We start from the raw sequence: 24,811 nt of genomic DNA, 5'->3' as shown, positions 1-24,811 counted from the left end.
TCTGTGTGATAGTTTAGAACCAGAAGTTGTTATGCTTTGCATGAATTGACTCAGTTAATCCATTGAATTTATGAGTTTGAAACTATTACCATTCTCAACTGAAAAACTGAGGAAAAGGTTAGTAATTCGCACAAGGCCATACAGTGAATAAATGGTGGAGACAGGGTTTGAACCTGGATAGTCAGACCCCTGACTTCATGACTTTAGGTCACAGTCCAGGCCATCAGCCACTAAAGTGGGAGAATGGGGCTTTACATTCATTAGGTTAAGTTGCTGCTAGCAAATCTTAGCGCCAGAACTCGAAGCATCACAAGAAATATAATGTCATCACAAGTGGTAACTGTCCTTGAGGAAGTGATCGTCAACTTGGGGTGAGCAGCCATAGGGAAAAGCCGGTGCGGGAGCAGCGGCTGAGGTCTGGCTTGGGGGAACCATGGAGAAGGGCCAGCCTCCCGGCTTCCTAGAGAGGCGCCCAGGGCGCCGGCCGGGAGCGCTTCCGCCTTGGCTCTGTTCGGCTGCGCTGCCGGCACTCAGCGAGCGGCTGGGGATTACGTGACCCTGCTCCCCAGTGGCCCAGCCCTCCCCATCCGGAGCTCGGGCGTCAGGGCCTGGCACTCGCTGCGGAGGGGCCCTCGGGGCGCCACGAGCCTGGTCCCAGCCTTCTGCTGGAGAGGCGCGATAGACCTTCCTGCCTCGAAGAGCCGGCCGGATCTCCTCTGATTCGCGGTACTCAAGGTGGGGTCAGGTGACGTTTGGGGTCGCCTGCTTCCCAGGGTGGAGTGTCCAGATGTGGATGTGGTCTCTGGTCCGCATCGCCCACTGGGACGTTGAGCGTCTTAGCTTTTCCTCCCGGGGTCAGAACACCCCTTGCATTTTTTTCCGCAGCCGGTGCAGAGGTCCACGGACCCCTTTTACCCTACTTTCTCTCCAGAAGCTTGTTTAGAGTCTGCCATTCATGCTCAGTAGAAGCATTCAGTGCAGACTACTTAGTAATGCATTCACAGTGGGTCAGGGATTTTCTTAAAAACCATGAATACACTGCAGTCCTTGACTCTTGCTTCAGAGATTCTTTCTAGGAATTTACATCCTCACCAGGCAAATTTGTAGAGTGTACAAAGGAGCAGTTGCAGCACACAATGAATCCCTAGCAAGGGTGCAGTGAGGCCATCCACAGTGTCCTAAGAGTATGTTTCCAAGGATAGTGGCGAGGAGACTGAGGGAGGAAGAGGTGGCAAGTGTGGGAAACAACACAGGGTCAGTCTCATTGTGGTTCTTTCTCCTCTTAGCTCTGCAGGTTCTTGCTTTTCCAAACAGAGAGGGCACTGCACGAAGCCAGGGGTCATCAGCCATGCTCCAGAAATGGTCCCAGGTGAGCTGAGCTTTCTTCTAGCTTTCCATATTCAAAACAGATATGAAAGGGCTTTGCAGGACCCATAGCCTGCCTTGGACAGTCCTGTGCTTAGCTTTGCATCCATCAAAGAGTATGGCAAAGGAGTGTGTTAGGGGAGTTGATGAGGGAGAGTAGGATAAACTTGGGAGGATCAGGTTGGGAAAGAGGGGAGCACCGGCCAAGAAATTCTCCTAGAAACTGAGAATCTATGTCCATGCAAACTGCAAGTACGGTGCACAGATGAGCAGCTTTGATCTCACTGAGGGGCTCATTAGAAAGGCAGAACCTCAGATCTCCAGAATCAGAAGATACATTTGTACAATCTGGGGAATTAATGGGCAAGTTAAAATTTGGGGAGTGCCAGTCTGCGTGACAATACACAGAGGAAGGCTGCCTCCTAGGATTAAACAGGCACGCCCATAAGAGTTTACTCTGCAGACCACGGAGTCAGGGTACAATGAAGTCCAAACAGGGAGCATTGGAGGGTGTGGATCGATGAAGGAGGTGAATTCTTGGAGGAATGCTGAGTTTGGAGCTGAAGCCAGTGCCTCTAGCCCATTGCAAAGACTGCAGCTTAACCTGCGTAAGAGGCTGTATCCATTGTTGGCACAAATTCATGCAGCATTGGAGGAAGTTTTCCCTCCAGAGTTTTCTTAGTGGTACAGGATAATTTCAGTAAATTTTTCTCCAGAGTCCTACATCATGTAATGAGAAAGCTGGGTATATCATGTAATGGATGTATCATATAATGAGAAAGGTCCATCCCAGAAATTTAAGAGCAATGTGTACTTGGTTCATTTTTCTGGACACTGGACCATCCACTTCTGTTTCAGCACTTAAGCCAACATTAGTTCTGTGTCAGGAAATGTTTAAACATCTTTGGGGACAGTCTGTTCTCTCCAAGTGCTTTGTCTGGACTATAGTAGTCATGGGGGATTATGTTCCACTAAGAGAACCCCAAGCGATAGTTGCTTAAACAAGATAGAAGCTTCTCTCTCACAGCAAAGAAGTCTGGGAGAGGCAGCCTAGGGCTAGTGTGGCAGCTCCACTGTCATCACACATCCAGGTCCTTTATTTTTTTAATAAATTACTTTCGTTTTTAAAATTAATTATTTATTTTCGGTTGTGCTGGTTCCTCCTTGCTGCGTGCGGGCTTTCTCTAGTTGCAGTGAGTGGGGACTATTCTTCGTTGTGGTGTGCGGGCTTCTCATTGCGGTGGCTTCTCTTGTTGCAGAGCACGGGCTCTAGGCACGCAGGCTTCAGTAGTTGTGGCATGTAGGCTCAGTAGTTCTGGCTCGCAGGCTCAGTAGTTGTGGGTCACGGGCTTAGTTGCTCGGCAGCAGGTGGGATCTTCCCAGACCAGGGCTCGAACCTGTGTCCCCTGCATTGGCAGGCAGATTCTTAACCACTGTGCCACCAGGGAAGTCCTCCATGTTCTTTCCGTCTTTCTGCTCCACTGTCCTAGCACTGGCTCTCATGCCAAAGGTTACTTCATGATCCAAGGTGGCCGCTTGATTTCCAGCTGTCATGTGCATTCCAGCTAGAAGAGATGCTAAAAACTCAAACCTCTCAGTTGAGTTGCTCTCTTTTAGGACCTCTCAGAGGTGAGATAGATAGATAGATATATAGATAGATATAACTGTCAGCCTTTGCTCCAGTCTCTATGAGAAACATTTGTTATTTGGAATCTTTTAGGAAGTTCCCCTAATCTCATCTGTGGTTGTAATAAGTGCTGAGATTTATATAACATCATGTGCCAGGTGATGTTTGCTTTACACATATTAATTCATTCCATCCTTACAAGAGCCCCATAAGCTAGGTACTGCTATTATCCCAGTTTTCCAAATGAAGAAACTGAGGCACAAAAAGTTAAGCGTCTCATCCAAGTTCATACAGCTAATGGCTATAGGGATGGGATTTGAACCTAGGGAGTCTGGCTCTAGAGCAGGGTTTGTCAACCTCAGCACTGTTGACATTTTGGGCCAGGTAACCCTTTGCCTGGCAAAGGCAATGCCCAGGCATTGCCACATATTCCCTGTTGAGCACAGTATCACCCCCACCCCGCCCCCCATTGAGAACCACAGCTCTAAAGTCTGTGCTGTTAGCCATTATGCTGTGCTGCTCTGTTATCTGCTTCCCACAGAGAGGAATCTGCAACGCTGTTGATTAATAATGGAGAAGGAGGAAGTACTAGCAAAGGACCAAAGCAGAGTGATGAGAGATGGAGCTGGATGTTGAGAAGCTGAATGTTGCAGAGAACAAAGAACGAAGGATGCGTCAATAATTAGAGAGGAGAGGAGGGTGGAAGCCATAATGTGAAGGAAGAAGGTCAGGACCATGGTCTCAGCTGTTGACTCTCAAGGAAGTAAAGACAGAATATTACATTCAGGATCAGCAAAGTGTCTGTTCTCTCCACTGTTCAGTAAGGGAGCCACTAGCTACAGGTGCCTATTTAAATTAAAATGAGAAATCCAGTTCATCAGTCACACTAGCCATGTTGAGATTTCCTGGTCAAGGTGTTATCTGATTTCTTCACTGTACAGTTATTATTTTCCCCTTGCAACTGATAAATCCGTTGGGAAACATTTAAGAGCATGCACATATCCTGCTTCTCATCAAAATTTCCGCCTAGATTTAGCATCCAGCGATGGTTCTTGTCTGAACCAATCTTTACAATGATGGCTTGTAAAGTATCGGATGGCTCCGATACTTCTTTGGTTATTTCTTCCACCCATAAGGGACTAAGAACAAAGAGACAGTTGTTGTCATGACAGACTGGGATAGGGGACAGTGTGATTCAGGGAGAGATATTATAGTAGGACTAATTTATATAAGTGGTCAGTTCATTTTGAAATTTTTGCTTCCTTATTCAGCCTTGTAATAAATACTCAGATAAAGAGGTCTCACTTTTGTCTATTTGAAAGTGCTTACTATCACTGATCCCCATCATCTAGAAATGGGAATAATAATTCTGACTTCACAGATGTGTTCTAAGGATTGAGCTAATTGATGTGAAAGTAACTGGCACGGGACAAGGCACAATGGCCTAAACGAGCTATGACTTTCCTTCTCCCTTGGGAAGGTGGAAACGTCCCCAGTGACAGGCAGGAAGAGACACACCTGGTGAAGAGGACAGTGTTGGCAGGTCGGACAGAGCTTAGGTGATCAGGGACAGGTCCACGTTGAAGAATGGAGACTGCCTTTCTGTCCCTGGAGTCAGATGTGTTAGGAAAGGAGAAGGTGACATTGCCTTCATAGGACAAACAGCTTCCTAATAAGGCAAGATGTTGGGAAGAGGAAGAATCGCCCCTCTGTCTATACTAAAAGATATGGAGGGGGCCGTCCAGAGAGGAACTGAGTGGGAGGCCCCGATGGGGGCTTCAGAATGGGTGGAGCCTGGGCAAAAGATACCTGCTGTGATCATTTTAGAAAACATGCCAGAAAGATGGACCCAGCCCATGGAACCAGACGCAGGGTTGCTGTGATCACCGGGCAGACAACAGTAGGTGCTGCACTGTGTGCTTGGGATGACAGTAGTGGGACCCCAGAGGCAAGCACATTGAAAATGGGGATGCTGGCTGAGGGCTGTGCCTGACTGGGGTGCTGTGTGGCTCTTCTTTCCAGTACACACCCTCCCTAGGGCTCAGAGCCATGGACTCCAGGAGATTCCTCCCTTCCCTGGAGTTCAGGCCGCTCCCTCTGTCCCATCCAGGGCTTGAGCAGGAACCTGTTGTTTCAGGAATCAGTGAGCTTTGAGGACGTGGCCGTGTACTTCACCCAGAACCAATGGGCCAGCCTGGACTCTGTGCAGAGGACCCTGTATAGGGAGGTGATGCTGGAGAATTATGCAAATGTAACTTCCTTGGGTGAGTCCTCCTTCCTTCCTAAAACTCAGCTTTTGCCATGTGGGCTCCTGGTTTCCTCCTTAATGGATCTGGGATCTCTAATACTACCAGGATTGATGCTCCATGAGCTGAGCTCCCCAATCCCCAGTTGTAGGAGTAGCTGCTGGAGAAAGATCTGGGTTTACTTTGGTTTTTTTTTTTTTTTTTTAATTATTATTTATTTGTCTGTGCCAGGTCTTAGTTGCGGCATGCGAGATCTTCAGTTGTGGCATGCAGTATCTTTAGTTGCAGCATGCGTGATCTTTAGTTGCATGTGAAATCTTTAGTTGTGACATGTGAACTCTTAGTTGCAGCATGTGGGATCTAGTTCCCTGAGCAGGGACCGAACCCGGGCCCCCTGCATTGGGAGCGTGGAGTCCTAGCTACTGGACCACCAGGGAAGTCGCCACTTTGGTTTTAAACGAGACTTCTCGGGAATTCCCTGGCGGTCCAGTGGTTAGGACTCCACGCTTTTACTGCTGAGGGCACGGGTTCAGCCCCTGGTCAGGAAACTAAGATTCCCACAAGCTGCAAGTTGTGGCCAAAAAAAGACTTCCCCTCTTTCCCTGTGGGAACTCTCCTGGGAGGGGCTTTGCTCTGGGCACAGAGCACTGAGAAGGTTCCATGTTTGTTCCTTCACTCTTTCAGTTCCCTGGAGGAGACTCTGACCCCATCTCCTCTGTGTGAGAGTCTCCTGGGGCTCCCCCATACACACTTCCAATGACAGTGGGAACTTCCTTTGTTCTCAGAGCCAGAATAAACTTCCTCCTGAGCAAAACAGTTTGAGCCCTCCTTACACCCCAGAATCTCTCCATACTTGCCTCACTTCATCTCCTAGGACATCACTTCTTTTTCCACCTGGCAAAGCAGAGGGTGGGCTGAAAGGGGTCAGAGAAGACTCTCCTCAGCTTCCTGTTCCTTTTCTTTCTCCTTCAGCAACATTTCCGTTCCCCAAACCAGATCTGATATTCCAGCTGGAGCGAGGGGAAGCACCAGGGGGCCTGGATCCCTGGACACCCATCAGGAGAGAGGTGAGAGGTGTCTGCACAGGTAAGCAGGAGAACCTACCATGTTCCTCTTCAGCTTTGCCTCCTTCGGTCTTTTAATGATTTAACATGAAAAAGGTTCCCTTGCTGGAGCTTCAGACCCAAACTGGAAAAGACGAGTCCAAACATTTCATTTTCTGTCATTTTTCTTTGTAAAACTAAAGGATTTCAAACCTTTTGTAGTGAAAATAGGTTTCTGTTGGTCAACGTAAGAATATAAACAGAATATAGTAAGAACTTGTTTCTGTAGGAATATTTTATATGGGTGTGTGTGAAACTGTACAGGAGAACGGAATGTTTATGAATTCCTGAACACTAAGTTATAAGTTAGCTTTTGGAAGAAAGCCTGTTTATTTTGGGGAGTGTTTTTTCTACTTCTGTAAAAAATGCTATTGGCATCTTGATAGGGATTGCATTGAGTCTATAGATGACTTTTGGTAGTATTGACATTTTAACAATATTAGTTCTTCCAGTTCATGAACACAGGATATCTTTCCATTTATTTGTGTCTTCTTTGATTTTTTTTTTCCCTCAATATCTTGTAGTTTTCCGAGTAGATATCTTTCACTCCCTTGGTTAAATTTGTTCCTAAGTATTTTATTGTTTTTGATGCTGTTGTAAATGGAATCAATTCCGTTATTTCTCAGAAAACTAATTGTTAGTGTATAGAAGTTATTCAGATTTTTGTATGTTAATTTTATATCCTGCAACTTTACTGAATTCATTGATTAGATCTAACAATTTTTTGTTGAGGCTTTAGAATTTTCTATATATAAAATCATGTTATCTGCAAATAGAGACAATTTTGTTTCTTCCTTTCCATTTCTGGTACCTTTTATTTCTTCTTCTTGCCTGTTTTCTCTAGCTAGGATTTCCAGTATTGTATTGAATAGGAGTGGTGAGAGTGGGCACCCTTGTCTTATTCCTGATCTTAGAGGAAAAGCTTTCAACGTTTCACCCTTGAATATGATGTTAGCTGTGGGCATGTCATTTATGGCATTTATTATGTTGAGATATGTTCTTTCTGTGCCTAATTTGTTAAGAGTTTTTATCGTGTATGGATGTTGAATTTTGTGAAATGCTTTTTCTATATCTATTGAGATGATCATACAATTCTCTTCTTTCATTCTATTAATTTGAAGTATTGGTTGGTTTGCAGAAAGCATGATTGGGAATGAGTGGTTTCCTTTCTTGAAAGATATTGAATTGAAGTAAATGTAAAGAACCATCCAGAGATTTGGTGTATAGCCTTTCTCATTCAATTGGCCCTGTTCTTATACTCTCTCAATCGCTAATGCTATTCAGAACCTCTGTAAACCAAATGCCCCTTTATTACTCACCCACACTCTGTTTTCATCAGTACCTTTAGGTTGACTCCAGCACTTCAGGTCACCTTGATGAAACCCTTTCCCAGGGACCCACCTGCAATTGTCAGTGTCTCCCTTTACCACAGCTACACATTATTTAGTTAGCCTGCCAGCAGCTTTAAACCAGCATTGTCCAGTAAAGCTTTCTACAGTGATGCAAGTGTTACATATCTGCACTCTCCAATATGGTAGCCATTAGCCACATGAGCACCTGAAATATGGCTAATGCAGCTGAGGAACTGAATTTTTAATTTCGTTCCATTTTAATTAATTTAAATTTAGGTAGCCACATGTGGCTAGTGACCACCTAATCAGACAGTACAGCCTAAAACCATGAAAAAACAGCCTCCAACTGCCTCTTTTAGTTTCTAGATCAGTGGGTTTCAAACCCTAGTGTGCATCAGAATCACTTGCAGGGCTTGTTAAAACACAGACTGCTGGACACCACCTCCAGAGAGCCTAATTTGGCAGATTGGGGTAGGGCCTGAGAATCTGAATTTATAACAAGCTCCCAGATAATGATGGTCCTGGAACCATACTTTGAGGACCACTGTTCTTGAGAATCTTGAACTGTGTTTTTAAAATTCTGGGTTGCAACTCCTCAATGAGTTGTGCTCAGCATTTAAAAATTAGACTAGACTGTGCTAGGCTTAAATAAAATAGACCAAGCTTGTATAAAATCTGTCATATGTTCATTACTCTTAAGGGTATCATTCTGTGAAACTTTTGTTTCTGTTTCAGTTTTCTACGAGTGTATACGTTTTTGTGTGGAAGCATGTGTGTACTGAGTGAGTCATGATCAAAATAACTCAAGAAACACTAAGCTAGAAGTTTCACTTTTGGTGCCTGAAAAGGCAAAAACGGCTTCCCTGTTGTAGTGCCACCAGTGAGAGTGTGGGTCCCCCTTGCCCGCCAGTTGCCTTCTCCAGTCCTAGAAGGGTCTTGACTAGCCATGTCTTTTTTCCTTTCATGGGTAAGTCTCTCTCCCAGAGGACAGCACATAGGTTTTGAAATTGCGGTCCTTTTATGAACCCCTCACAACCGGCAGTGTTACAAACCGTTTTTGCCCCAGTCAGACTTGCTATAGAGCACATCTCCTTAAAGATTACAGAATACTCTAAAGCATTTGGACTTTCTTGCCTTGACAGGGCCTTGAGATCCACTGTTGTGGACAGCATCTCCCAGCCCTCTGGATGCTGTGTGGCATGAGAGCTGCTTACCCAGCTCTCTTTGCTGTAATTCAGAGATCTCCTTCCTCTACCTCAGCTCCCTCTGCTTTCCCTTTTTTTTTTGGCTGCTCTGTGTGGCTTGCAGGATCTTAATTCCCCAACCAGGGATTGAACCCAGGCCCACAGCAGTGAAAGCGCTGAGTTCTAACTACTGAACCACCAGGGAATTCCCTCCCTCTACTTTTCTTAATTCCTTTCCATTCCAGCAATTTCTCCACCCCATTCCCATTTTTCTTCTTCCATTCGTCTCCATTAACAGTTTCTGCTGTCTGCACTGGTTTTGTTGTCTTAATGGCATTGCTTTACTTCTCCACCTCCAGTATTTTTTTTTTTTTCCGGTACGTGGGCATCTCACTGTTGTAGCCTCTCCCGTTGCGGAGCACAGGCTCCAGACGCGCAGGCTCAGCGGCCATGGCTCACGGGCCTAGCCACTCCGCGGCATGTGGGATCTTCCCGGACCGGGACACGAACCCGTGTCCCCTGCATCGGCAGGCGGACTCTCAACCACTGCGCCACCAGGGAAGCCCCACCTCCAGTATTTTTAACTGTTCCTTCAGGGCACCATCAGGAGACTATGTCTCCCTCCAAAAAGTATATATGTCCCGGGCAAGCTAGTACTGCTTAATCCCTTTCTCCTTCTAGCATAAATAAGTGACTGTTATGTTTTCTTTTTTCTTTTCTTTTGTTTTTTCTTTGATACCTTTATCTTTATGTAATGCCCTTCTTTGTTTTTTTGTCAGTCTTTGTTTTAAACTATATTCTCTCTGATATGAGTATTGCTACTCCAGCTGGTATGAGTATTGCTACTTCAGCTTTCTTTTTGTTTCCATTTGCATGGAATATCTTTTTCCATCCCTTCACTTTCTCTGTGTGTGTGTGTGTGTGTATTTATTTATTTTAATTTTTACTTTATATTGGAGTATAGTTGATTAACAATGTTGTGTTAGTTTCAGGTGTACAGCAATGTGATTCAGTTATATTATGTTTTCTTTTTATCATGCTAGGTTGTAAAACCAAGACTGAGAATGGAGGGCAAACTCCAGAGCTGAGCATTTCTCAAGGACCAGAGTCACACAGACCAATAATGGAGGTACTGCTGGTGGATGTTCCCCAGCACCCTCACTTTGAGAACAGCTTAGAGAAGCTGAAGCTGTATGACATGGGGAAGAAAACAAACTCAAAGAATGGCGATTTCACAGATCTGCCAATCCAGGATCATACATCTTCCACTGTTGAAAGAGAAGAGATAGCCAGACAACTGGAAGGAAGATGTGGTGTCCACACACATCTCATTGCAAAGCAGGGCCTCCCTAGAGAACAGGTATTTTATAAATGTGGTGAGTGTGGCAGATATTTCAACCAACGTTCAGACCTTCACCAGCATCAGAGAATTCACACGAATGAGAAGCCCTACAAATGCAAAGAATGTGGGAAAGCCTTCAGATATAACTCAAAACTGTCACGGCACCAGAAAATCCACACTGGGGAGAAACCGTACCCGTGCCAGGAATGTGGACAAGCCTTCAGTCAAAACTCCCACCTCCTTCAGCATCAGAAACTCCATGGGGGAGAGAAACCCTATGAATGTAGGGACTGTGGAAAAACGTTCAGCTACAACTCAAAATTTATCCGGCATCATTGAATCCACACTGGGGAGAAACCCTTTAAATGTAAGCAATGTGGGAAGGCCTTTCAGTGTAGCTATGACTGCATCATCCATGAGCGAATCCACACTGGGGAGAAGCCATACGAATGTAAGGAGTGTGGGAAAAGCTTCAGCTCGAATTCAGTCCTGATTCAGCATCAGAGAATCCACACTGGGGAGAAACCTTACGAATGTAAAGAGTGCGGCAAGGCTTTCCGCCAGAGTTCGGTATTTCTCCAACACCAGAGGTTCCACACTGGGGAAAAACTCTGTAAGTGTCATGAAGGAAAACTTTCAGTTGTAGCTCACGCTTTATAATACATCAGAGAATCCACACCGGGGAGAAACCTTATGAATGCCAGGAGTGTCGGAAGGCGTTCAATCAGAAAATCACCCTGGTTCAGCACCAGCGAGTTCACACTGGGGAGAAACCTTACGAGTGTAAGGTGTGCGGGAAATCTTTCAAATGGAGCGCAAGTTTCATTCAGCATCAGAAACTGCATACTAGGAAGAAACCTGCCCAAGTTACAGGGCCGTCCCTCGTTAAGCCCCACTGCCCCACTTCAGTCCTCTCCCCTCCACCTCCCCAACATGCGAGCCCTGCCCCAGCCATGCCAGGGTCTCCCCCGCCTTCTCCATGTGCAGTGCTGCTTCCTTCCTCTGTGCCTCTCTTCATGCTGCTCCCCTCATCTGAAATGGCCAAGTCTTCACCTGTCCAAATCATGCATTTCTTTCAGGATCTTGCTTCTCCTGAGAAGTCATCCCCTCATAGCCTGAACCCTTTATCTCATTCCTCTTGAGCTCCCTCGTGTTCTCAGCTCCATTGTCCCTAGGGTAGCAGACTTTTCTCTGGTCTCCTGGTCATGTCTTTAATGATACTCTTCTGGTCTTCCATAAGTAAATCATTATTGTTTTCCCAGCTCCATTTAAGTTTCATGCTTAAGGACCGTGTTTGATTACCCTCTTCTATCCCCCGGGTAGCAAACGGTAGTATATATTTTGGGGGGGGGGGGGGCGGCATGCCTCACAGTTTGCAGGATCTCAGTTCCCTGACCAGGGATTGAACCCGGGCCACAGCAGTGAAAGCCAGGAATCCCAACCCCTAGCCTACCAGGGAACTCCCTGTAGTATTTGCTCTTTATCATGCCCAGTTTTGGCCTACCATCAGTCTGCTCCTGCCTTCTGGGGCTACTAGAGTTGGAAGAGTTGGCAGAACATTTTGGGCTTTAGGGGGATGTCATTACAATGAGATGAGCCATAGTAATTCAACAAGTAGGGAAAACGCAGAGTCTGTGGGAGGAAGTAATCAGAAAAAGTATCCAATGATTACCTTCAGTATTTAAGGAGGGCCATTTGGTGGGGCCAGTAGCAAATTTCATTGTGGGGAATCTGAGCCTTGGGTTTTCTATTACCTTGATAATGACCATTATGAGGATCTTGTGTAACTAAGCTATAGTGCAAGGAAGTAATCAGTGACAAGAATATGATTGAAAGGGGATGTGCTTTTTCTGTTTGGGTTTCTTTGCTGTTCCCATCCATATCATTGTTTACTTTTAGTGTCCACTCAACTATGTAGGTACAAAAAGTGACTTGGGCTTGTGCAATTGAGGGCAGGTGCCTGGGTGTATACCTAAATTATACATGGGGTGATGCTGTTGGCATCACACTGGGGAACACCAGAAGGAAGGAGAAGAGAAACCCAACAGTGACTTGCTGTAGCTCCTGCCTTAGAAGAGAGCTCATTCCTGATCAGTTACCATGCGTGCCTCAGCCTGTTATCACACCTACTCCACGTCCCCTATCATTCATTTGTGAGGGGTGGTGCTTTTGAATTAATTTCCTAATGAACGACTTTGGTAACACCAGAGAGAAGAGTTTAAAGGACACTAATCTTACCAGATGTTATGATCTCACTGGCTTGGCCACACTGTCCATCCAGTGGTTAGAGGCCCTGACCTTTCTCAGAATCACTGCTTTAGGACAGTGTAGTGACGTCAAAGGGTACTTTAAATAATTACATGGGGATAAGTACTAAGAAAAGGATACATACATTGTCATTATAACACCATAAAATTGTCTCTAAGGGAGGGCAAAGAAAGGTGAGTGAGGGTGAATCTCTGTGGCTCTTGGGCCTTTTCCTTTGGGGTGTATGTGTGTAGTTGACCCAGCAGTGGCAAGGCTGGCTCCCTGGTTATAGCTCTCCATCTAGTTCATTTCTGGTTATAGTTCTCCCACTTTTCCTTCTCTGTTCAGTCACTCCAAAGTGGAAGCTGGGTTGTTGATCAGAAAAACAATGTGGCTGCGTGATTTCTCCCTTAATCTAGCTACCACTGCCACACCTCCTGAAGGAATAAGCCTCCAGCAGGGTATTCCCTGCATCTCCCTTAACTGCCCCCGCCCCTGCCCTCATCCCGCCAAGCTGAGACTTCTAAGCAGCACCTTCAGGGAGATCTCATTCTGTGCAGTCCCTGTACCCTACACATAACAGAGATTAGGCAAACTGTGAGGCAAACTTCTGTCTGCTCCTACGGTTCAGTTTAAATTGTAATGCGCTCCGCTGACAGTCCTCAGCATTTATAGTGTGAAATCGAGCTAATTCTCTAGTTTTCTAGCCTTCTCCGGGAAAGTTAGCACTTAGTATGTGAAATTTTGCCTTGTTAACAAGTTAGAAGGAACAGCGATTGAGCCAACTTCAGACTGTTAGGTTAATCTTTACCAGTCCACCCTTGGACTGTGTCCCAGGAATAGGGAGGGATTAAGAAGAGATACAAACATTTGTTTCCATATATGATGTCACATCCTGGAGGCCAAGAATCCCCGCTTTTCGATCACAGTTGCACCAGCCCTGCTGCGGCCCCATCTGCAGCCAGCCGCTGAGATCTAGGCAGGCAGGGTTGCCACAAGACCGTCGCTGCCGCCACTGGCCATCTCCAACTTGCGGAGATAGGGCCCGGCGAAGCGGGAGGGTCACGTAAGCGCCCTGGACCGGCACCACCGAGAGGAAACCTCCGGGCTTCCTAGAGCGGACGGTGGGCTCCCGCCATCCTTCCGGCTCGGCGCTGGCTGGGGGAGCCCGCCCTCCGGCGGGAGGGTGGACCGTTGTGCTAATCGTCCGCCGGGGTGATCCCGGCCTCGGAGGCGAGGTGGCTCGGCGCATTCGTGGTCTTGGCTGGCTTGAGAGCCTTGACCTGAAAGAGCCTGGCCGAAGAGGCCCGCGCCCCTGCCCGCGGTGACGGGTTCGTTCGTCTTCCTCCGAAGGGCTTTCTGTGCTCGCCTTCTTCGTTGGCGGCTGGAGATGTCGGCGTCGCCTGCTTCCCGCCGCTCCGAGCGGGCGTGCGCCCAGCATCACCCACCGGTCCACTTGAGCATCTCTTTTTCCTGTTTTGACCCGCTGCCAAGCCTCCACCAGCATTTTGTGCTGTAGCCCCTCTCGGTCCAGGCGCCCCCTTTCTTTCCAGAGGAGACCTCTCTTGGTCATCGTGTCAAAGTGTCCAGGGTGAACTGAACTCAGCTTCGACTTGTACAGAGGTGACCCGGTCTTTGAAAGGGAGAATGAGAGAGTAGAGAGGGGGCGAGTGGAGACTCAGTAAAGCAGGGAAGTCAAGTGAAACCCGTCTGGGTTTGCTAACTGGCGCTTATGGAAGTTAGGCTCCTACCCCCTCCCACAGAGACTGGGAGACAGAGGCCCTATCTTCAGGAGTTGGGTGGAACAAGCACTATATTCTTTAGACAACCTTGAATTTTCTCAAGCAGACCCTCTAAGAGGGAGTAGGGTCATCCTAGGGATGTGGCCTTGAACTGTTAGAGATGATGTTAATGTCTTGTTCATGTCTTCATAGGCCAGGGTTTGAAGGCCTAGCGGAGAAGGGGCTCAGGGGAGCCTGCCAAGAGTCTGGTCAAGGACAGAATCTTTGTCACTGGTCAGGGTCACAGGACATATTCAGTAAAAATTTTCTGTTCCAACCCAAGCAGTCACTGAGGCCAGGATTCTCCTCTAGCCGAGACTCAGTTCTGGATAATGTAGTGTTGTGGCATATTTTGAGAAGCCTTGTGCCTTGCCAGCAAGTGGATGGAGCAGTTATAACTCTGTGGGTGAGGGGAGGGGCCGGGCTGCCATGGAGTGGTAGGGCAGTCATTGTCCTAAGAGTTAAGGGAGCCCAGGGATGGTGGTGAGAGATGTGAAGGGGAGTAATGCACGTACGGGCTGCGAGAGAGGGGCAGTTTCCCTTGGAGCTCTTTTCTCCTTAGATCTGAGACTCTTCCTCTTCCCAAATCAGAGAGCAGTGCCGGAAGCCAGGGGACGGCAGCCATGCTTCAAACAGCGTGGTCCCAGGTGAGCCGGCTTCCTGACAGCTTTTCTTAGATCAGCTCTCAGAGAAGTCTATGCCAGACTCGGGCCTGACTTGGGTTCCCCTTTGCCAGGCAGCTGTGGACGTGTGTCTATGCGGGTGAGGGTGTGTTTGGGGAAAAGTGGTTTGAGGTGAGATGAGATTATCCCCAGTGGGAGTTACCTTTGTCTACAGAGAGGACATGATTTTCAGAAGATCCATTTAATTGCATGCGTTGGAAGCACTGCCAGTAAAATTTTCTGGGAGCTACAAATCCACATCAGTTTCTACAGATGAAGTCTACCAAGAGGCAGGTCTCCTGTGCCAGTAGTTTGCAACTGTCCTTGGAGGCCATGGAACTTAGAAGAATTTGGAAGACACCCTGGGGATGCTAGATGAGTAGAGCATGAATCTAGGAGGGGCAGGAGGAGGACTGCAAAACCAATGACATTAGGCAGTTCCGACAATTATTGGGGAAATAAAGGAGGACTGAGTAGTGCAGCAGAGGCTGTGGGGTGTGGAGCCAGAGAATTCTGTGTCATGTTTCCATGGTGTTTAAAATGCTTCCCAGCTCCCAGGAGAAACTGCACGGGTATTGGTTAATGGGCTTTTCTAGCTGTGTGGCCTCGGATTACTTCTAAACCTCTTTGGCTTCAGTTTCCTCAGTTGTAAAATGAGGAACGTAACAGTACCAGTCTCAGAAGTGAAAATGAAAAGTGATGATGCTTACAGAGCCTTAGCACAGTTTCTAGCACCTATTAAGCTCCCATAAATCTTAGCTATTATATAAAGACTATTTAAGTGACTAGTGCAAGGAAGTTTAATTAATGAATATGAATTGATTGCAACAAAGTAATACATTTGTTTAATGTATTTAAAAAAATATTAGTTCTTCCTTTTGGATTGCGGTTGCTGTCTAGATGATTCTGTTTGGTTTCAATATCTATTTATATGTGTAGTTACAAAAGGGACTGGGCTGGAGCAATGTGCAGCAGATGCCTAAGTGCAGGAGACTGGTTACATGGTGCGTGAAAGGCCCCCATCATTGGGCATTTGAGACAGCAGAGGAAAGTCTCTGGATACTGTAGCACATGTGGTCACAGAAGAGAAGCCATTCCTTTTACTGTGCAGGCCCTCTGTCATGTAGTTGAACTAATTGAAGATGCCTTTGTAATTAAAACCTTTCTGGGTAGAAGCACTGAATTTCTCCAGGTTGGGCCTGGAACACACATCCGGGTATATGGTGGGAAAGGGCTCTAAGGCTAAATGTTAATAGCTGTTTCCCTACACTGTGTCACACATTGGAGCCCAAGCAGCACTTGTATCTCTATAAACAGCACAAACTTGTAAGCACTTATTACGTGCCAGGCACTACTGTAAACACTTTGTCAGTCCATGAATTCATTTAATTATTATCCTTCAACAGCCCTTTGTGGTTGGTACCTCCATCATACCCATTTAACAATGAAACAGGCAAGGCAACTTGCTGCTGGTCCCACAGCTAGTAAGTGGTACAGCGGCCAGGTTTTTGGACCAGGTGCTCTATGCTTTCAACCCATACACATCTGGCGGTTGAAGTGATGGGCTCCACTCTTCCAATTTCCAATCCTCGCACATTGGTGTAGCCACAGAACCCAGGCCTCTTGGGCATATGTGGAGCAATGGTCCCCTCAGTACCTGGAAGGGCAACCAGAAGTAGTGAACGCCAGAGAACCCTGGGTAATTCCCAGGATTGAAACCATTCTGTGGCTTGAGCCAGCCGGCCTACATCCCCCGGAGGAGCTACCGAATGGGGGCGCTGCGGGACCCGAGCCTCCGGCCAGCAGCTCTGTCCTTTGCCACCTCCCAAAGTAGGGGCTGGACGGCTGCGGCTGCGATAGGGAACCACAGAGATGGGAAACTTCCCAGGTTCCTAGAGAGGAGGGGAGACGGTTACCGCACTTGCCGCTGAACCTGTTGGAAGCTTTCCCAGAGGCTGGCTGCAGTCCCATGCTTTCTCTTCGCTTGCACTGTGTGGGGTTAGTGGCTTCCTGGGATGCGGGTGCCAGTGTCCGGGTAACAGATTCCCTTTCCCCTGGTGTAGTACCGGGTTCTCCAAACCCTTTGCCTTTGTGGTGAGGGGGTAGCGGAATGGAAAGGGGCCGAGGCGGACAGAGGTATTTGCAGGGTGCGAGGCAGCATCACTCTTACCCGTACCTCTGTATTTTCCTTTCAGTGTCACATCTCAGGACCTGGAGGGCAGTGTGCGAAGCAGAGACGCCTGCCATGCTCCAGATCACCTGGCGCCCAGTGAGCGAGCATCCTTTCAGCCTCTGTGGCTCCCCTTCCCTGCCCTCTCACCCTTTTGATGTCAAAAGAGCAGGTGTCAGCTCTGCACCCAGATCCAGGTCCAGGCCTGTGGCTTCCGTTGTGCATCTGTCATTGTCGGGTGTGTTTGGGGGAAGGGGAGGAGTTAAGGGGAGTGGAGAAATGAGAATTCCCAAACTAAGACATAATCAAGATGGAAAAAACAAGTGAGTATGGGGGATTGATTGGGATAGATTTGGCAGTTTGGGCTGAAAAATGGAAATGCACTAAAAAGTGGAAATCTGCATCACAGCATACAAGGAAGACCCTTTTCACTTCTGTCCCCAAGATTGAAAAAGTCTTTGCTTGGATAAAGCAATTCTAGTAGTGTTTTTGTAGAATCCCAGGGCTCACCTCTCTGCTTCCCATCTCTCAGGAATTGCTGTCCTTCATTGCCTCATACCCAGTATCTTGAAAACCATTGTTTTATGTAACTTGTCTTATTTTGGTTCAGGCAGGAGGATAAATCTGTTCCCTTTGACTCCATCTAGATAAGAAGTGCACGTTTTTCCTCAGCATTTAAAAAACATGACTCCTTTTACTTTGCCATCTCGACTCCCAAGTCTTCATGTGTGTGTTGTTTTCCTTCTCTGAAAGCCTTTAGGATCTTTTTTTAAGTCTCTTTTTCTGAGGCTTCTCAGTGATGTGCTTTTGTGTAGGTATTTTTCATTCATTCCCTATATACTCTGGGGGTCCTCTCTCCTCCCTGGTGCTTTGAAACAGAATGTGTTACCAAGTTATAAATCAACTATACTTCAATCAGAAAACAAAAAAAAAAAACCCAAAACAAAAAACAAACTTCCTTTTAAATAAATAAAAACTCAAAGAAAAAAGAATATTTTACCAAGTTACAAAAAAGCAGTTCACACTTTAAAAATATCCAGAGCTCATCCTTTGTTCCGTGGTGTGAATCAGGCTCCTTTTTGTTTGCTTCCTCCCGCACCAGCAGTTAAGATTCAGCTTTCCCTTCTCTTCTGTGTCAGTTACCATTTATCCTTTCTCTGCCTTTCAAAATTCTGTTAATACCTCTAGTCTGATTTGACTCTTCTCCTGTTGGGCCTTTGTGTTCCAGTGACCTTAGCGGGATTAGGGAGGGAGTAGAGATCCATACAAAAGTTCTGTGGGCTGTGTTTATACAGATTTCCCCTGTGCATGTTCACACAAAACCCACGTAGGGGAGAGGAGCCAGAGGGACCCATAGGCACACGGAGCAGGACACAGCAGAGTCGACACAGAGATCAGCAGGTGAAGGAAGGGCTGTTCGCTGGGGATGACCACAAGGGATGCAGTGAGTCTAGGGCTCCCCTATTGATGAGGGCAATGCTGGCTGAGGGCTGGCCCCTGCGGAGAGGGGTGTAGGGGGCTTGAGCACTGGACAGCTGTCCTCGGCAATAACACCAGCCCCAGTGAGTCTCTGCCCTTTACTTAGGCTCCTCTGCCCTCACACAGGGCTGGAGCAAGAACCTCTTGTTTCAGGAGCCAGTGACCTTTGAGGATGTGACTGTGTACTTCACCCAGAATGAATGGGTCATCCTGGATCCTGTGCAGAGGGCCTTGTACAGGGAGGTGATGCTGGAGAATTATGCAAATGTGACTTCCCTGGGTGAGATATCTTTTCTCCCTGCTCTTCTCTGCCTCTGCCCTTTGAGCATCCTGCCTTCTTTCTTCCTTTGACTTTGTGGGGTCTCTAATAACCCTTGTGGGCAGTTGCTCTGGAGGCTGAGCTCCCCAGAGGCTACTGGGTTGGGAGAGCCCTGGGTTCCCAGGTTTTGAAATCACTATCCTCTAACCCTGGGAGGGACTCTGCCCCATGCACAGAGGGAAATGAAGAGCTGTCAGGAGCTCACCAGAGCCTTTGCCTCCGTCTTCAAGTTCTCTGAATATTTGGAACTTGAGTAGAGGATTATTCCAAGACTCTGTCCTGCTTTGTGGGAATTTTCTGTCCTCTAAGATGCACAGGCTGACTTCACTTTGTTTCTCCTCACCTGGCTCACTGGAGAAAAAGAGGGCTGAGAGGTGACCTTGCTGCATGATTCCCTCTACCTTTGTTTTCCTGTTTCTTTCTCCCTGGGCAGCTTTTTCGTTCACCAGACCTGTTCTGGTCTCTCAGCTGGAGTGAGGGGAACTGCCATGGGGCCTCGATCCCTGGGAACCCGTGGGCAGGGAGGCCCTCAGAGGAGTCTGTCCAGGTGAGTATGAGACCCTACCTTTTTTGTGTAGCCTGCTTTCTTGTTTTCACATTTCAATATGCACAGTGTTTCTTCTCTTGTGAGACTGTTTTCATTCCTCTGGAATCGTTACATGTGGTGTTCTGCATTTATAGTGGTTGCCTCCCTCAAGTGAGGAAGGGCCCTTCTCTTCCAAGAAGGGTGTGGCTGCAAGATTTCTTTGCGTGTTCACATTTGCCTCTCCACCTCACTGCCAAGGGACACTGTCTGAGCAGCTCTTATCATCCCTGTCATGTGGAAACATTTTATTTTTCCATCAGTTTGTTTTTGCAAAGATGAGGATGTCAGCCACCTTATGAGGAAAATAGACTTCTGGGGGCCTGTCTGGCAATCTACGTATGCATAGGGTACATTATTTGTATGGGAAATTGAAGTATGTGTTCCCAAACACTAACTTAACAAATATTAAAAATTTATTTTTATAATGGAAATTCTCACACATATGTAGACACCAGCCAAATGCACCCAGTGTACCCCTCACCTCAACAGTCCACCTATATCCTGCCGTTCTTGTTTCATCTTCCCTCCATGGACACTTAAAAATATATGGATACCTCCCTGGTGATCCAGTGGGTAAGACTCCGCACTCCCAATGCAGGGGGCCTCGGTTAGACCCCTGGTCGGGGAACTAGATCCCACATGCATGCCGCAATTAAGAGTCCGCATGCCGCAACTAAGAAGTCTGCATGACGCAATGAAGATCCCCCGTGCCGCAACTAAGACCCAGTGCTGCCTAAATAAATAAATATTTAAAAAATATATATATATATATATGTATTTTTTAATAGATGAACTTTTGAAGCAAAACTTGTAAATGAAAGGTGAATGGCTTCCTCATTTTGAGAGGTATTGATATGAGAATTAGAAATAACAACATAGTATATATATATATATATATGTATATATATATATATATATTTTGCCTTTGTTATTCTGCTTCACCCATTCTCTGCCTGTTAAAATTTCCTGTGCTCTTCAGACTCTTTACAGAAAATGTCCATTAATAATGCACATCGCAGGACAACAATTATTGTCCATTAATAATTCCCTCGTGGTCCAGTGGCTAAGACTCCGTGTTCCCAATGCAGGGGGCCTGGGTTTGATCCCTTCTCAGGGAACTAGATCCCACATGCCGCAACTAAGAGTTTGCATGCCACAACTAAACATCCCGCATGCTGCAACTAAAAGATCTCGCATGCCGCAACCAAGATCCCACGTGCCACAACTAAGACCCGGTGCTGCCAAATAAATATTAAAAAAAAATAATGCACATCGCTCCCCACCGCCTCCCCGCTCCAGCCTTGTGTGGTTTTCTGGATATGACCCCAAGACTTCAGGTTGTCTGGGTTAAAAAATATTTTCTAAACAGTTTGCTTGTAAACACATGAGGTTTTTCTCTGGCCCAGTGCTGATGATTATATTAGTTTTTCTTTTTTAGTTTAGGGTTTCACATTCCATATTGTTGTGTTAGACTGTATGTGCATCCTGTATAGAGTTTTAGGAAAAAGGACAACGATCGTTACGTGGTTGTCTCTAGAACTGAAGGGTCCTTGGAAGGGTTCTTCACATGTCCAGTGCTCTTTTCTTTTAGAGGCAAGCCTGCACGTCTTCCCCTTCCTTCTGTGGTGTTTGCCCTGCGTGGTCCCCTCAGCCACTGCATAGGAGCCTGCTGCTTTACTAGAGCCAACTTGATGACAGAGGTTGGGTCTCTCTCAAAGATTATGACATGGATAACATTTTAAAAAATAAGCAGCTCTTAAGGAATTTCAGCCCGTGGGACCTTTTGTGGGACTTGAGCTGTTCAACTGCCCCTTCTTCTCCACTCTCAGTGGTCTCTCACCTCGGGCTCTCCATTCATCACTTCTTTACATCTGCACGGATCCATCCGATCCACTTGGGAGACAGCAATTGGTCCTTCTGCCCTAGTGAACAGACTCTGCTGTTTTCCAGTCTTCACGCTCTTTACGGGAATGCTCCTGGCCTTGCTGGCCTCCCTGGCCTCTTTCACAGAGTTCCACTTGTGGGGCTCTGCTGCGTGGTGGTCTTTGATCATTTGGTGTACATATTGGAAAATATCCCCTTACTCAGGGCAAATCAGAACCACTTGAACCTATTCCCTCTTTAGCATAAGTATTTTCTTTTTGTGATATTGGGGGCTGACACTTGTATTTTCTTTTTATGATATCAGGCGGGGAGACCAGAAATGACAAGGAAGAATCAACGCCAAAAGAACACATTTCCAAAGAAGCAGAGTCCCACGGACTGACATTAGGAGGTCTGCCAGGGAATGTTCCCCAGCACCTTGGCTTCAGGAGCCACCTAGAACAGCACAGCCACGGGATGGTGAAGAGGACAAAGTCAAAGAGGAGAGATTTCACAGATGGGTCAACCAGGCATCAGGAGGCCTGTGCTGTGGAGAGCGGGGAGAAGTGTGAGAAACTGGGAAAATACATTAGTGTTAGCACACAACTCACTACAAATCAGACAATTTCTAGCGGTCAGCTATCTTATAAGTGTGGAAAATGTGACAGATGCTTCATTCGGATGGCAGACTTCCACAGACATCAGAGATGTCACACTGGTGAAAAGTCTTTTGAATGCAAAGAATGCGGAAAATACTTCAGATATAATTCCTTACTTATCCGGCATCAGGTAATCCACACTGGGAAGAAACCATTTAAATGCAAAGAATGTGGGAAAGGTCTCAGTTCAGACATGGCCTTGATTCAGCATCAGAGAATCCACACTGGAGAAAAGCCTTATGAGTGTCGGGAGTGCGGCAAGGCCTTCAGCTGCAGCCCCGTCTTCCTCCAGCACCAGAGGTTCCACACTGGAGAGAAGCTCCATGAGTGCGACGAATGTTGGAAAACTTCCAGCTGTTAGCTCAAGTTTCATCCTCCATCAGTGAATGCACACTGGGGAGAAACCCTGTGAATGTAAGGAGTGTGGGAAATGATTAAGCTCCAACATAGCCCTGACTCAGCATCAGCGGATCCACACTGGGGAGAAACCTTTTGAATGTAAGGAGTGTGGGAAGGCGTTCAATCAGAAAATCACCCTGGTTCAGCATGAGCATGGCCACACTGGTGAGAAACCTTATGAGTGTAAGGTGTGTGGGAAAACCTTTAGCTGGTGTGGAAGGTTCATCCTACATCAGAAACTCCACGTGCAGAAGACATCTGTCCAAGAGTAGCACTCTCCACAGCTAGGCTCACAGTGCCCCTTCTTGTTTCTCCCCATCTTCATGCTTTTGATCAGTGTCATCACTGCATTTTCTGAACTGTGCTAATTCTATTTATTTATTTATTTATTTATATATTTATGGCTGCATGGGGTCTTAATTGCAGCATGCAGGATCTTTCGTTGTGTCGCACCAGCTTCTCTCTAGTTGTGGCATGGGCTCCAGAGTGTGCGGGCTCATTAGTTGTAGCTCACAGGCTTAGTTGCCCTGTGGCATGTGGGATCTTTGTTCCCTGACCAGGGATCGAACCCGCTTCCCCTGTGTTGGAAGGTGGATTCCTAACCACTGGACCACCAGGGAAGTCCCTAACTGTGCTAATTCTTAAACATCTGCTGCTTCTCTCTGCATAACTGCAACGCGTGCTCCTCTGGCCTGTCCAACTAAGATGTTTAATTCAGACTCTCAGCTTCCATCATGAAACTTTCCTCAGGTTCTCTTAACCCCTGTTTCCCCAAGATGAACTCTCTTTACAGTTAGAAAAGACAAGAAACAAACCCCCAAACTTAAAAACATCAAAGGAAGTTTTCCAGATTGAAAGGATACACCGAGTGCCCAGCAAGATGGATTGGGGGGAAACCTACATCAAAGACCATCACTGTGAACGATCAAAGCACCAGGTTTAAAGAGAAGATGTTAAAACGTTTCTAGAGAGGGAAAACAAAAGATCAGGAGTAAGAATAGCATTGGATTTCTCAACAGCAACCTTGACAGTTAGATGACAATGGTGTATGCCTTTGACATTCTAAGGGAAATGATTTCCGCCAGAATTTTATACCCTCAAGTGTGGTTATAGAATAAAGACATTTCAGACCTTGTACCTCTTAAAATTTTATCTCCCCTGCATCCTTTCTCAGATGTGCAACCCTAAACAAGTGTTAAGAAAAGGCAAGTTATGTGGACCCTCTATTAAAATCTGTATATTGGAAGTCTCTTAAACACAAAAACAGAGGGGCCCTGTCTGTGTGGAGCCATCTGCATCTTGGAAGGACAGTCCTAATAGGGTGCAGACTTCCAGAGACCTACCTTGGGTACAGTGCCCACCCTCACTACTTCTGACTCTGCAGTGACTCTTTGCTACTCAGTTGTAGTCTATGCCTTTGCAAAAATGGGGTGTTTGTACCCTTTGAATGAGATGCAAGGCCCTATTTGTCTTAAATTTGACCATCTCATTACTGTTCCAAGTGACCACCCATCAGCAAACATTCCCTTGCAATTTCATCTGGTTATTTTTTATGATCTGGAAGAAGCCACCATTATTTTCTGTTACCTGCGGTTACAAGAGAAGTAAATATGTTCTGTTGTAGCATCCACTCGTGCAGACAGCTTGACTTTGCCCACTGCAGGAAGCAGAGGGCAGTGGTTAATCATTCGGAGCCAGGCCAACTTTGGTATGAACCCAGGCGTGTGACCTTGGTTAAGTTATGGAAACTGCGCTAATTTCCTTATCTGTAAAATAGGGATGACCGTCTACCTCACAGGATCGTGCTGAGGATTAACTGCATTAATACACATAGAAGTAGTTAGAACAGTGACTGGAGCGTAATAAACAAAAGTGTTATTATCATAATGTTGTTGATAAGTTTTGACTTATGTATATACCAGTGAAACAATCACCACAATCAAGATAATAAACATAGCCATAACACCCGAAACTTCTCTTATGCCCGTTTGTAATTCCTCCCTCTTGGCTCTCCCCAAGCAAACACTGATCTGCTTTCTGTCACTGTGGGGGTTTTTTGTTCCTGTTTTTTGTTTTGTCTGTGCCTTGCGGCTTGTGGGATCTTAGTTCCACGACCAGGGATTGAACTTGGGCCCTTGGCAGTGAAAGCATGGAGTCCTAACCACCAGACATCCAGGGAATTCCTTCTGTCACTTTGGATTAGCTTTCCTTTTCTAGGATTTTATACAAATGTTAACATCTTGTATGTATTCTTTTTGGTCTGGTGTCTTTCTCAGCATAACTTTTTTTTTTTTTTTTGCCAAATCCTAACCACTAGACCTTAAGGGAACTCCACTCAGTATAATTATTTTGAGATTCATCCATGTTGCATAATATCAGTGGTTCATTCCTTCCTATTGCTGAGTAGTATTCTACTATTGATATACC

General features: G+C 46.4%; 3 protein-coding genes across 3 annotated transcripts in view; all 3 read left to right on the top strand.

Annotated features, from left to right (window-relative positions):
• LOC307193356 (zinc finger protein 621) overlaps positions 1 to 24,811 on the top strand; it is a 279,464-nt gene that overhangs the window by 233,700 nt on the left and 20,953 nt on the right. The window lies entirely within an intron of this gene.
• Positions 237 to 11,470, top strand: ZNF619 (zinc finger protein 619). Its single transcript, XM_079934039.1, has 5 exons — positions 237 to 735; positions 1,287 to 1,369; positions 5,130 to 5,256; positions 6,211 to 6,324; positions 9,921 to 11,470. The coding sequence occupies exons 2-5, from the start codon at positions 1,349 to 1,351 to the stop codon at positions 10,556 to 10,558; spliced, it is 900 nt and encodes a 299-aa protein (XP_079790165.1). The 5' UTR covers positions 237 to 735; positions 1,287 to 1,348; the 3' UTR covers positions 10,559 to 11,470.
• LOC307193083 (uncharacterized protein) lies at positions 17,119 to 24,739 on the top strand. The gene is made up of 2 exons (XM_079934584.1): positions 17,119 to 17,178; positions 21,652 to 24,739. The coding sequence occupies exon 2, from the start codon at positions 21,804 to 21,806 to the stop codon at positions 22,344 to 22,346; it is 543 nt and encodes a 180-aa protein (XP_079790710.1). The 5' UTR covers positions 17,119 to 17,178; positions 21,652 to 21,803; the 3' UTR covers positions 22,347 to 24,739.

Source organism: Stenella coeruleoalba (genome assembly GCF_951394435.1).
Source record: "Stenella coeruleoalba genome assembly, chromosome: 10".
NCBI classification, from domain to species: domain Eukaryota; kingdom Metazoa; phylum Chordata; class Mammalia; order Artiodactyla; family Delphinidae; genus Stenella; species Stenella coeruleoalba.
Note: the sequence above shows the minus strand (reverse complement) of the source record. Positions and strands in the feature narration are given on the sequence as shown.

What these genes read in the sequence shown, in the direction of transcription:
- ZNF619 (XM_079934039.1), top strand. Translation starts at nt 1,349, where the DNA reads ATGCTCCAGAAATGGTCCCAG. An exon ending in TGCTCCAGAAATGGTCCCAG is followed by an intron (nt 1,370 to 5,129) that starts GTGAGCTGAGCT and finishes CTGTTGTTTCAG; the next exon opens with GAATCAGTGAGCTTTGAGGA. An exon ending in TGCAAATGTAACTTCCTTGG is followed by an intron (nt 5,257 to 6,210) that starts GTGAGTCCTCCT and finishes TTTCTCCTTCAG; the next exon opens with CAACATTTCCGTTCCCCAAA.
- LOC307193083 (XM_079934584.1), top strand. Translation starts at nt 21,804, where the DNA reads ATGGTGAAGAGGACAAAGTCAAAGAGGAGAGATTTCACAGATGGGTCA.